The sequence below is a fragment of the Piliocolobus tephrosceles genome, chromosome 14 (assembly GCF_002776525.5).
Source record: "Piliocolobus tephrosceles isolate RC106 chromosome 14, ASM277652v3, whole genome shotgun sequence".
Taxonomy (NCBI): domain Eukaryota; kingdom Metazoa; phylum Chordata; class Mammalia; order Primates; family Cercopithecidae; genus Piliocolobus; species Piliocolobus tephrosceles.
This window is the reverse complement of record NC_045447.1, coordinates 5910478-5922983: the sequence shown is the minus strand read 5'-3', so window position 1 is coordinate 5922983 and position 12506 is coordinate 5910478. Positions and strand designations below refer to the sequence as shown.

Below are 12506 nucleotides of genomic sequence, written 5' to 3'. Positions count from 1 at the left end.
ATGACCTTCTTCTCCATCCCTTCAGGACTCTGCACACGTTTCCATCATTACACTTACCTTGGCGCTCTGAACTCTTGTTAAAAAAAAAAATTATTACCTGGGCAAACGGCCTACAGAAAAGTGATTGTCTCAGCTGGGCTTAGTTGTGAACAAACACGGATTTACATTCATATATGCCCAGACTCTGGCCCCAAAAGAACATCTCTGAAATTAAAAAACAAAAAACAAAATTGTTAAGTGGTATTTATACTCTATCTTATTGAGCCTGGTATCAATCCCATTACAGACAGATACTGCAGGCTAATGAGGAAGCCCAGATAGGTTAGACAACTTGGCTGTGGACTTCCAGGTAACAGCTGAACTGCAATTCTGACTCCCAGTTCCACAGGGGGCTGTCTGCCCTCACGGGGATAGCTAGGCACTGAGCCAAAAATCCAAGTTATTAGCCAGCACAGGTAACATCAGTCCTAGGATCGTCAATCAAATACCACACTCGGCCTCCTCCTTGTGGAGCTCCTTTCCCTCAAGGCAGTCATCCCCGTTTCATTTGGGTGATGCAAATTTCTGGGCACATCCGTAGATCCCAGAAGTTGGGGAGGACGCACAAAGCCCTGTGGCCAGCAGCAAAAGCTCCAGCCCCTCCAAGTGGGAGAAACAGACTCTCCTTCAAACCAAGGGACCGGCCGGGCGCAAAGGCTCGGAGGATCCCTGGAGTAGCTGACCCCAGCCTGGGCAACACAGCCAGGCCCTGTCTCTGCAACACATATTTTTTTTTTTTTTATGTATATTATTACAATACTATATCTTTAATTAAAACCAACAATCCCATCATCTGGGATGATTTTCTCTGGTGTGACATATATCCAGTAGCTACCACCAGAGAAACCCCATGCCTGCCTCATGCATGGGGCAAACTCCCAGAAAGATCTTTTAATTCAACAATACAAAACTGCATCTGGAAAATTTTCAGCAAATACCTCAGGCCTCCAGGGGGTTACTTAAAAGATTTTTCTTTCTAGATTCTAAACCCAAAGCAGGGCACCATTGTTCTTTTTTTTTTTTTTTTTTCTTGCTTTTATTCCCCCGGTTCAGTAGAGTACAGCTTAGACAAAATAGAAAGATTCATATATTTGGGCTTATTCAGATTTCATCCTAAAATTAAATTACTTTAAATTTTTTTTTATTATTATACTTTAAGTTCTAGGGTACATGTGCATAACGTGCAGGTTTGTTACATATGTATACATGTGCCATGTTGGTGTGCTGCACCCATCAACTCGTCAGCACCCATCTATTCATCATTTATATCAGGTATAACTCCCCAATGCAATCCCTCCCCCCTCACATATTTTTTTTTAATTAGCCGGGCGTGGTGGCTGGCGCCGGTGGTCCCAGCTACTCGGGGCGGGGGTGGGGGGGGGCGGGGGGGGCGGAGGGGCGGAATGAGGCGGATGGATCGCTGAAGCCCAGGAAGTCAAGGTTGCAGTGAGCCGTGATTGCTCCACTGCACTTCAGCCTGGGTGACAAGAGCGAGACCCTGTCTCAAAAAAAAAAGGGAGAGAAAATAAAAAAACAAGGCCGGGCGCGGTAGCTCAAGCCTGTAATCCCAGCACTTTGGGAGGCTGAGACGGGCGGATCACGAGGTCAAGAGTTTGAGACCATCCTGGCTAACACGATGAAACCCCGTCTCTACTAAAAAATACAAAAAGTTAGCCGGGCGAGGTGGCTGGTGCCTGTAGTCCCAGCTACTGGGGAGGCTGAGGCAGGAGAATGGCATAAACCTGGGAGGCGGAGCTTGCAGTGAACTGAGATCCGGCCACTGTACTCCATCCTGGGCGACAGAGAGAGACTCCGTCTCAAAAAGAAAAAAGAAAAAAAAAAAAACAACAAACGGAGGGACTCCGGGCGGGAGGTAGGCGAGGGTATGGAGGGGACCCACACTTTCCACCCCGACACCTCCTGCTCAGTCCCAAGGAAACTACGCAGCGTCCACACCAAACAACAGCTCACACTAGACCGTAGTGTAAACAACGGAAGGACAGGCGGTCGCAGCGGCCGGGTCCAGCGCGCAGGAAGGCAACAGGCGGCCGCTAGCCGACAAGGGGTGCTCCCGCCCCCGCGCCAAGGGAAGCGGCCAAGCCCGCGCCGACTCTTCCCACCTCCGCCCACACGGACCTACGCGCCGCGATGGTTCCCCGACGCGGCCCTGTAAGCACAAGCCGCGTCTATGCTCACGCCCGCCCGGCCTGCAGCTTCCAGCCCGCCGCTCCCCTCACCGCGCTCTACCAGGCGTCGCCCTCGATCTAGCCTACCTCCGTGACAGGCCCCGCTCTCGGCCACCGGCGGAAGTGCGGGCCCGCAGCCACAGCTGCCAACCAGCCGTCGCCGCGAGCTAGGCCCAGCCCCGGCTGCTGCTTTCCGATTTTTGTGCCCTCAGCTGGCGGGGCACGGGAAGAGCGGCCGCGGTGCACCGCCCACGCCGGGCGCTGGCGTCACGTCCGGGCAGCTGGGGCCCGACCAATCCCGAGTCCCCGTCAGAGTGGAGGGGGAGAGTTTGCGGCGGAACCGTGACCTCGGCCCCGCCCCGGGCTTCCCGCGGGCGGGGCGGCTCCGGGATGAGCCGCGCAGCGGGTGGGGTCAGCCCCTACCCGCTGGCCATTTCCGTTCCTGTTTCTTTTTTCCACGCCTCAGGTATCTCAGCGGATGTACTAGGGTGACGAAGTAATTTTTATCTTCAGATTTCCCTTAAAGACCTAAAATGTAAATTATGGAAACGTGTAATTTCGCAGAAATATATGTATATCCTTTATACTACAGAAAGGAGACCTTAGGTCTTGCGAACAATGGGCGCGATGCGCAACACAGCAGAGTAAATCCCGGGGCGGCGCGGTGGCTCCCGCTTCCAATCCCACGGCTTTGGGAGGCCCAGGCGGGAGGCTCGCTTGAGCCCGGAGTTCAGAGAGACCAGCCTGTGCAACACAGCGAGACACCCGTGTCTACAAAAAAAAAAAAAAAGTTAAAATTTAGCCACCGAGACCGGGTGCGGTGGCTTATGCCTGTTATCCCAGCACTTTGGGAGGCTAAGGCCGGCGGATCACCTGAGACCAGGAGTTCAAGACCAGGCAGACCAACATGGTGAAACTCCGTCTGTACTGAAAATTAAAAAAATTACCGGGGCGTGGTGGCGGGTGCCTGTAATCCCAGCTACTCAGGAGGCTGAGGCATGAGAATGGCTTGAACCCGGGAGGCAGAGGTTGCCATAAGCCGAGATCGCGCCATTGCACTCCAGCCTGGGCAAACAAGCGAGACTCTCAGGAGAAAAAAAAAAAAAAAAAAATAGCACCTGTGGGCCCAGCTTCTTGGGAGGCTGAGGCAGGAGGATCCATGAAGCCCAGGAGATCGAGACTGTAGTGAGCCGTGACTGTGCCACTACACTCCAGGCTGGGCAACAAAGCAAGACCCTGTTTCAGGAAAGTCTATATATAAATAAAAAAGTAGGCCGGGCGCGGTGGCTCAAGCCTGTAATCCCGGCACTTTGGGAGGCCGAGACGGGCGGATCACGAGGTCAGGAGATCAAGACCATCCTTGCTAACACGGTGAAACCCCGTCTCTACTAAAAAATACAAAAAAACTAGCCGGGTGAGGTGGCGGGCGCCTGTAGTCCCAGCTACTCCGGAGGCTGAGGCAGGAGAATAGTGTGAACCCGGGAGGTGGAGCTTGCAGTGAGCTGAGATCCGGCCACTGCACTCCAGCCTGGGCAACAGAGCAAGACTCCGTCTCAAAAAATAAATAAATAAATAAATAAATAAGTAAAATAAATAAAAAGTGCAGTGGTTGGCCGGGCGCGGTGGCTCAAGCCTGTAATCCCAGCACTTTGGGAGGCCGAGACGGGCGGATCATGAGGTCAGGAGATCGAGACCATCCTGGCTAACACCGTGAAACCCCGTCTCTACTAAAAATACAAAAAAACTAGCCGGGCGAGGTGGTGGGCGCCTGTAGTCCCAGCTACTCCGGAGGCTGAGGCAGGAGAATGGCGTGAACCCGGGAGGCGGAGCTTGCAGTGAGCTGAGATCCGGCCACTGCACTCCAGCCCAGGAGACACAGCAAGACTCCGTCTCAAAAAAAAAAAAAAAAGTGCAGTGGCGCAATCTCGGCTCACTGCAACCTCCGCCTCCTGGGTTCAAGCAATTCTCCTGCGTCAGCCTCCCTAGTAGCTGAGATTACAGGCGTGTACCACCACACCAGGCTAATGTTCATGTTTTTAGTAGAGACGGGGTTTCACCATGTTGGCCAGGATGGTCTCAAACTCCCAACCTCAAGTGATCCGCCCCGCCTCGGCCCCGGAAGGTGCTGGAATTACACGCCTGAGCCACCACGCCCGGCCCCTACCCCCTTTTAGTAACGCCTACTACTGACCCCGATGATGCAGCGTCACCATCTTACAGTGAAGAGAGAAGCCAGGGAAATTAAACAAATAGTGACTCAGGCGATAAAGAAAAGAGGCCGAGATGGGCCCTCTTGGGAAAAGTGGGTCGGATACAACCTTACAGAGGAGAACCCTGGACTGAGGATGAGGAGCAAGCCCGAGGGAACACTGCGGGAACGGCCCCAGGCAAAGGAAGATTCTGGGAAGGGGGCGTGGCTTGTTGGAAGGGCGTGGTGACCGTTATGCAAATTTAACCGTCCAGGGAGCAGCGGGCGTTGACCGTTATTTTCCTCTTGTCTGGTTCTTCTTCATCCTGTCAAATATTTTGAACATATTTGTTTTACCATATAACACTAATATACCAACGCAGCCTTATACCAACACAGGCATAAAATATAATTTTTTTTTTTTTTTTTTGAGACAAGAGTCTCGCTCCGTCGCCCAGGCTGGAGGGCGGTGGCGCCATCTCGGCTCACTGCAAGCTCCGCCTCCCGGGTTCACGCCATTCTCCTGCCTCAGCCTCCCGAGTAGCTGGGACTACAGGCGCTGCCACTACACCCAGCTAATTTTTTGTATTTTTAGTAGAGAAGAGGTTTCACCATGTTAGCCAGGATGGTGTCAATCTCCTGACCTCGTGATGCGCCCGCCTCGGCCTCCCAAAGTGCTGGGATTACAGGCGTGAGCCCCTGCACCCGGCCATAAAATATAATTTTTATCATTTTTTTTAATGGAGAGAAGTGCCATGAGGGTAACGTGTGCCCAGAGCCCGCAAAAGTCATAATTTCAGGCCGGGCGCGGTGGCTCAAGCCTGTAATCCCAGCACTTTGGGAGGCCGAGACGGGCGGATCACGAGGTCAGGAGATCGAGACCATCCTGGCTAACACGGTGAAACCCCGTCTCTACTAAAAATACAAAAAATTAGCCGGGCGAGGTGGCTGGCGCCTGTGGTCCCAGCTACTCGGGAGGCTGAGGCAGGAGAATGGCGTGAACCCGGGAGGCGGAGGTTGCAGTGAGCTGAGATCCGGCCACTGCACTCCAGCCTGGGAGACAGAGCAAGACTCCGTCTCAAAAAAAAAAAAAAAAAGAAAGTCATAATTTCCTCCTGCCTCGAAGCCCTCTGTGGGCCTTATCATCTTCCCACATTTGTTTTTGTCTGTAAACAACATATAAGTTTTACATGCTTTTTAACTCTGTATTATGGAATTATGGAGGATGTATTTTTGTGCAACTTTGCTTTTTACACTCAACGTTATGTCCTGAGACTCATTGATTCAAGGTGCATTCAGGGATTGTTGAGCCCAAAACTTACACAGCCCGTAGAATGTTAAACAGAAGCACTGCGATAGAATTTGTAAATATAAAATTAGAAATGAAAATTAATACTTATTTGGAATGAATAAATTAGTACAAATTACAAACTTCTAAAGCTGATGAAGACATAAACATGGCCGGGCGCGACGGCTCAGGCCTGTAATCTCAGCACTTTGGGAAGCTGAGGTGGGCAGATCACCTGAGATCAGGAGTTCAAGACCAGCCTGGCCAACATGGTGAAACCTGGTCTCTACTAAAAATACAAAAATTAGCCAGGCTTGGCGGTGCATGCCCGTAGTTCCAGCTACTTGGGAGACTGAGCCAGGAGAATGGCTTGAACCCGGGAGGAGAGGTTTGCAGTTAGCTGAGATTGTGCCATGGCACTCCAGCCTGGGCAACAGAGACTCCATCTACCAAAAAACAAAACAAAACAAAAAGACTGGGAAGTATGAGTCCTCCAATATCGTTCTTCTTTTTCAAAATTGTTTTACCTACTTAAGGTCCCTTGCTGTTCCATGTGAATATTTAGAATTGGCTTGTTCACTTCTGCAAATAAATGAGTACAAGCAGTTGGAATTTTTATAGGGATTGAACTGTATTTTTAGATACATCTGGGGACACCTTAACAATATTAAGTATAGCAGATTCTCTAATAAGATCATTTTGTTCAATGTGGTTTTGTTATAACATTGATGAGAAAAAAAAAATCCATTCCTGCCTAAGGCGACTTTCTGGGTTTTTTTTGAGAGAGTCTCCCTCTGTCCCCCAGGCTCTGGAGTGCAGTGGTGCGATCTCGGCTCACTGCAACCTCCGCCTCCTGGGTTCCAGTTCAAGCAATTCTCCTGCCTCAGCCTCCCAAGTAGCCAGGATTACAGGCAAGCACCACCACGCCCAGCTAATTTTTGTATTTTTAGTAGAGACGGGATTTCACCATGTTGGCCAGGCCGGTCTTGAACTCTTGACCTCGTGATCCGCCCTCCTCGGCCTCCCAAAGTGCTGGGATTACAGGCATGAGCCATCGCGCCTGGCCCCAAGGTCACGTTGTGTGTGGAGTTTGCCCCTTCTCCCCATGTCTGTGTGGATTTCCTCCAGGTACTCCGATTTCCTTCCCAATTCCAAAGATGTGCCGGTTAGGTGGTTTGGCGTGTCTACGTCGTCCTAGTCTGAGTGAGCATCGGTGTGTGTATGATTGTATACCCTGCAAAGGGATGTCATCTTTTCCAGAGTTGGCACCAGGAAAGATTCTGGCCATCTGCGATGCTGAACTGGAATGAGTCGGTAGATTATTATCTTATTAATCTTATTAATAAATATTAGTTTTTTATTAATCTTTCTTGAATGTATAGCCCACATTTATTTCAGTGTTTAATATTAGAAGTGTTTTGTGGGTTTATTTACAAGTTTGGTCAGAATAAATGGCTTTTATGAGACAAGTCAGAACTTGTGGTTCAGAAGACAAACCCCACACACATTCAAGTGGATGAAAACAAGCCCCCTGCAAGGGCTGTGTCCTCCTCCTCCTAGTTATTATTTAGTTTCAGAATCTGTTTGATGTGTTGTTTTAATCCTATATATATTTTACAGTTGTGACTTATCCATTGTTTGATTTTTGTACAAGAAAATCTTTGCTATAGAAATCAGCAAACTAAGGCCGGGCGCGGTGGCTCAAGCCTGTAATCCCAGCACTTTCGGAGGCCGAGACGGGCGGTTCCTGAGGGCAGGAGATCGAGACCATCCTGGCTAACACGGTGAAACCCCGTCTCTACTAAAAAATACAAAAAACTAGCCGGGCGAGGTGGCGGGCACCTGTGGTCCCAGCTGCTCAGGAGCAGGAGAATGGCGTAAACCCGGGAGGCGGAGCTTGCAGTGAGCTGAGATCCAGCCACTACACTCCAGCCTGGGCGACAGAGTGGGACTCCGTCTCAAAAAAAAAAAACAATTCCTCTGTTTCTTTTTTTTTTTTTATGGGGTCTCGCTGTGTTGCCCAGGCTGGAGTGCAGTGGCGCGATCTCGACTCACTGCAAGCTCTGCCTCCTGGGTTCACGCCATTCTCCTGCCTCAGCCTACCAAGTAGCGGGGACTACAGGCACTTGCCACCACACCCAGCTAATTTTTTGTATTTTTTAGTAGAAACAGGGTTTCACCATGATAGCCAAGATGGTCTCGATCTCCTCACCTCGTGATCCGCCCACCTCGGCCTCCCAAAGTGCTGGGAATAAGGCGTGAGCCACCGTGCCCAGCCCAATTCCTCTGTTTCTTTAATTGTCTTATGTCCGAGGGTTACATCCATTATTGAAAATGGGGTGTTAGGCCAGGCGTGATGGCTCACACCTGTAATCCCAGCACTTTGAGAGGCCGAGGCAGGCGGATCATGAGGTCAGGAGATAGAGACCAGCTTGACCAACATGTGAGACGCCCATCTCTACTAAAAATACAAAAATTAGTGGGGTGCGGTGGTGGGTGCCTGTAGTCCCAGCTACTCAGAAGGCTGAGGCAACAGAATCGCTTGAACCCAGGAGGTGGAGGTTGCAGTGAGCCAAGATCGCGCCACTGCACTCCAGCCTGGGTGACAGAAAGAGACTCTGTCCCCCAAAAAATAATAAAAATAAAGGCTGGGCACGGTGGCTCACGCCTGTAATCCCAGAACTCTGGGAGGCCAAGGCGGGTGGATCACTTGAGGTCAGGAGTTTGAGACCAGCCTGGACAACATGTGAAACCCTGTCTCTACTGAAAATACAAAAACTAGCTGGTCGTGATGGTGCATGCCTGTCATCCCAGCTACTAGGGAGACTGAGGCAGGAGAATTGCTTTAACTTAGGAAGCAGAGGTTGCAGTGAGCCAAGATTCCACCACTACACTCCAGCCTAGGCAACAGAATGAGACTCTGTCTCAAAATAAATAAATAAAATAAAATAAAGGCAGGAGCAAAATGCCTTTCATAAAAATACTGTATGCAGTAATGACAAGTATCGAAGATACTATTTGGTGACTAACAATTATCTGCTACAAAACAGGAAACAATTATTTACTGGATTGTTTTTCAGATTGCAGGTGCCCTCTGGCATCCAAAAGAGGGATTTCTCATAAATATAATCTGCAGTGAGATTCACTTAATCATTCATTTATATCAATTCTTTTTTTTCTTTAATTCTTTTTATCTGCCTGCTCCATCTCACAGTGACACTATGTTACTAAAAGCATTAAGTATCTGTGATTTATACCTCAAACCAAGACATCATTTGAGTAATTTAAAATGATGTGGCCGGGCGCGGTGGCTCACGCCTGTAATCCCAGCACTTTGGGAGACCGAGGCGGGCGGATCACAAGGTCAGGAGATCGAGACCACGGTGAAACCCCGTCTCTACTAAAAATACAAAAAAAAAAGCCAGGCGCCATGGCGGGCGCCTGTAGTCCCAGCTACTCGGGAGGCTGAGGCAGGAGAATGGCGTGAACCCGGGAGGCAGAGCTTGCAGTGAGCCGAGATAGCGCCACTGCACTCCAGCCTGGTGGACAAAGCGAGACTCCGTCTCAAAAAAATAAATAAATAAAATAAAATAAATAAATAAAATAAAATGATGTACAGCTCTCATGTAAAACTGATGCTTTGTGGTCACAATTACCTCAAAAAGTAATTATTTCAAATAGCCTGAGGTATCATGCTTTAGCAATTACAGTAGCATGCTTTTGACACATGGCAACTTTTAAAGTTAGGCAAATGTGAAATGCTGAAAGATGTGAACAGCTGCTCCTCTGTGTAAGTTTAGAGTGCAGCAAAACTCAGGTAATGGCTTTACTTTTTAAATTAACCTCACCAGCCCACAGTTATGCATAATAAATCCAAGACTTCTGGAAATATAGATCCAAAGAAGGGAATACATTTATCAAGTCACGAAAGTTTGCTAAATCAATATAGTAGTCTTTAATACAATACAATCATACTTTCATTGAAGTCTTATATTATTTTCACGATAATTTTCACACTAAAAATATTGTTTAAGTGCAAAATCGCAACATTGTATATTTGAATGGTGGTTTTGAATGTGGCAAGATATTTTATACAAATTAATACGGTTTTCTTTTGTTTTTGTTTTTGTATTTTGAGACGGAGTCTTGTTCTGTCACCCAGGCTGGAGTGCAGTGGTGCAATCTCGGCTCACTGGAACCTCTGCCTCCCAGGTTCAAGCGATTTTCCTGCCTCAGCCTCCCTAGTAGCTGAGACTACAGGCATGTGCCACTACACCTGGCTAATTTTTTGTATTTTTAGTAGAGATAGGGTTTCACCATATTAGCCAGGCTGGTCTTGATCTCCTGACCTCATGATCCGCGCACCTCAGCCTCCCAAAGTGCTAGGATTACAGGCATGGGCCACCGTGCCTGGCCTAATACGGCTTTTAAATGTATGCAATTTAGTCATGGCACAGTAGCTCACATGTGTAATCCCAGCACTTTGGGAGGCCAAGGCAAGAGGATCACTTGAACCCAGGAGTCTGAGACCAACCTGGGCAATACAATGAAACCCCATCTCTTAAAAAAAAAATTGCAATTTCTTCACTTAACGTGAATGCCTTCTTGCAAGCTATTGAAATTTAATGCAGCAGCACAATTGTGTGTGTACAAAATGCTCTTCTTCATTCTGCGGTTGGTCCAAATCCAGATAAGAGTTCCAAAGTAAAAGAGCCTTCAAATTCAACCTTAAGGAGATTCCACAGTCTTTAAAAGTATTTGTCAGCTGGGCACAGTGGCTCATGCCTGTAATCCCAGCATTTTGGGAGGTCAAGGCAGGCAGATCACCTGAGGTTGGGGGTTGGAGCCCAGCCTGACCAACATGGAGAAACCCAGTCTCTACTAAAAATACAAAATTAGCCAGGTGTGGTGGCAGGTGCCTGTAATCCCAGCTACTTGGGAGGCTGGGGCAGGAGAATCAGTTGAACCCGGGAGGCAGAGGTTGCAGTAAGCCAAGATTGTGCCGTTGTACTCTAGCCTGGGCAACAAGAGCGAAACTCTGCCTCCAAAAAAAAAAAAAAAAAAAAGTATTTGTCAATATTTTATGTTTTTTTGCATGGAGTACTTGCACAAATTCTATTAGGGTCATTGCTTGGAATTTGTTGTTGTTGTTGTTTCTCTTTTTCTTTTTTGCACATGGAGTCTCAGTCTGTCACCCAGGCTGTAGTGCAATGGCACAGTCTCAGCTCACTGCACTCTGCCTCCAAGGTTCAAGCAATTCTCCTGCCTCAGCCTCCCAAGTGGCTGGGATTACAGGTGCCCACCACCACCCCCGGCTATTTTTTTTTTTTTTTTTTTGGTAGGGACAGGGTTTCGCCACATTGGCCAGGCAGGTCTCAAACTCCTGACCTCAGGTGATCCACCTGCCTTGGCCTCCCAAAGTGCTGGGATTACAGGCGTGAGCCACCGTGTCCGGCCTCATTGCTTGGAATTGGATGGTCTTTTGGGTTATTATAAATGGTGACTGTGGGATGCAAAAGAATGGCCCCCAAAGATATTTATTTCCTAATGCCCAGAATCTGTGAATATGTTACATTTCACCACAAAAGGAAATAAGGGTTGTAGATGGAATGAAGGTTGCTAATCAGAGAGATTTAAGATAGGGAGACTAGCCTGAGTTATCCAGGTGGGCCCAATCTACTTCCACGAGCCCTTAAAAGTGAAAGACAGGCAGAAAAATGGTCCTAAATGTGCCACGTGAGAAGGATTCGATGGCCTTGCTGGCTCTGAAGCTGGAAGAAGGAGCCACAAGCCACGGAATGCGGTGGCCTCTAGAAGCTGGGAACAGCCTTCAGTTCACACAGAGCAAGAAAACAGTCCTGCCGGGCGCGGTGGCTCAAGCCTGTAATCCCAGCACTTTGGGAGGCCGAGATGGGCGGATCACGAGGTCAGGAGATCGAGACCATCCTGGCTAACACGGTGAAACCCCGTCTCTACTGAAAAATACAAAAAACTAGCCGGGCGAGGTGGCGGGTGCCTGTAGTCCCAGCTACTCGGGAGGCTGAGGCAGGAGAATGGCGTAAAACCCGGGAGGCGGAGCTTGCAGTGAGCTGAGATCCGGCCACTGCACTTCAGCCCGGGCGACAGAGCGAGACTCCGTCTCAAAAAAAAAAAAAAAAAGAAAGAAAGAAAACAGTCCTGCAATCACAGGGAACTGAACTCTACCAAGCCATGAGCAGAGAACATTCTCTCCTAGAGCCTTCAGAAAAGAATGCACCCCTGCTGACATCTTGATTTTAGCTCTGTGAGAGCTATCTAGACCTTCTGAGCTTCAGAGCTGTAAGATAATAAACTTCTGTTGCTTTAAGCCACTGAGTTTCTGATAATTTGTTATGGCAGCATAGAAATTTAGTAGAGATTTACTTTAAAATGTTTATTTTCTGTTTTTATATCTAGCAACTTTACCTAATAATTCCCATACATTTTCTATAGATTCTTTTAGATTTCCTGTATTTTCAATCAAGTAATCTGTGAATTATGGCAGTTTTATATCCTCATTTCCAATCCACGTAGCTTTTGCTTCCTTTTCTTGATCATTCTCTCTCTCTCTCTCTCTCTTTTATTTATTTATTTATTTTTTGAGAGATGGGGTCTTGCTGTGTTGCCTGGGCTGGTCTCAAACTCTTGGGCTCAAGAGATCCTCCCACCTCAGAGTATTATTCTTTTTCTTAATCTCAATGAGAAAGTTTTCATTTTTCTACCTATAACAATAACGTTGACTATCAGTTTTTGTAGATACCTTTTTTTTTTTTTTTTTTTTTTTTTA

General features: G+C 48.2%; 2 protein-coding genes across 7 annotated transcripts in view; both read right to left on the bottom strand.

Annotated features, from left to right (window-relative positions):
- The window catches only part of SETX (senataxin), a 99338-nt gene extending 96870 nt beyond the window's left edge, over positions 1-2468 (bottom strand). For 5 of the 6 annotated variants that reach the window (XM_026457124.1, XM_026457127.1, XM_026457128.1 and 2 more), the window contains exons 1-2: positions 2313-2468; positions 98-204 (exon numbers count right to left, since the gene is read on the bottom strand). The gene's annotated coding sequence lies outside the window, so the exon portion shown is untranslated. The remainder of the gene's footprint in view (positions 1-97; positions 205-2312) is intronic. The other variant, XM_026457125.1, reaches the window with a different exon arrangement.
- Positions 2469-4693: 2225 nt separating this feature from the next.
- TTF1 (transcription termination factor 1) overlaps positions 4694-12506 on the bottom strand; it is a 48574-nt gene continuing 40761 nt past the window's right edge. Inside the window, exon 10 of the mRNA XM_026457123.1 lies at positions 4694-4739. Within this exon, the coding sequence (XP_026312908.1) occupies positions 4709-4739 (31 nt within the window). The 3' untranslated portion in view covers positions 4694-4708. The remainder of the gene's footprint in view (positions 4740-12506) is intronic.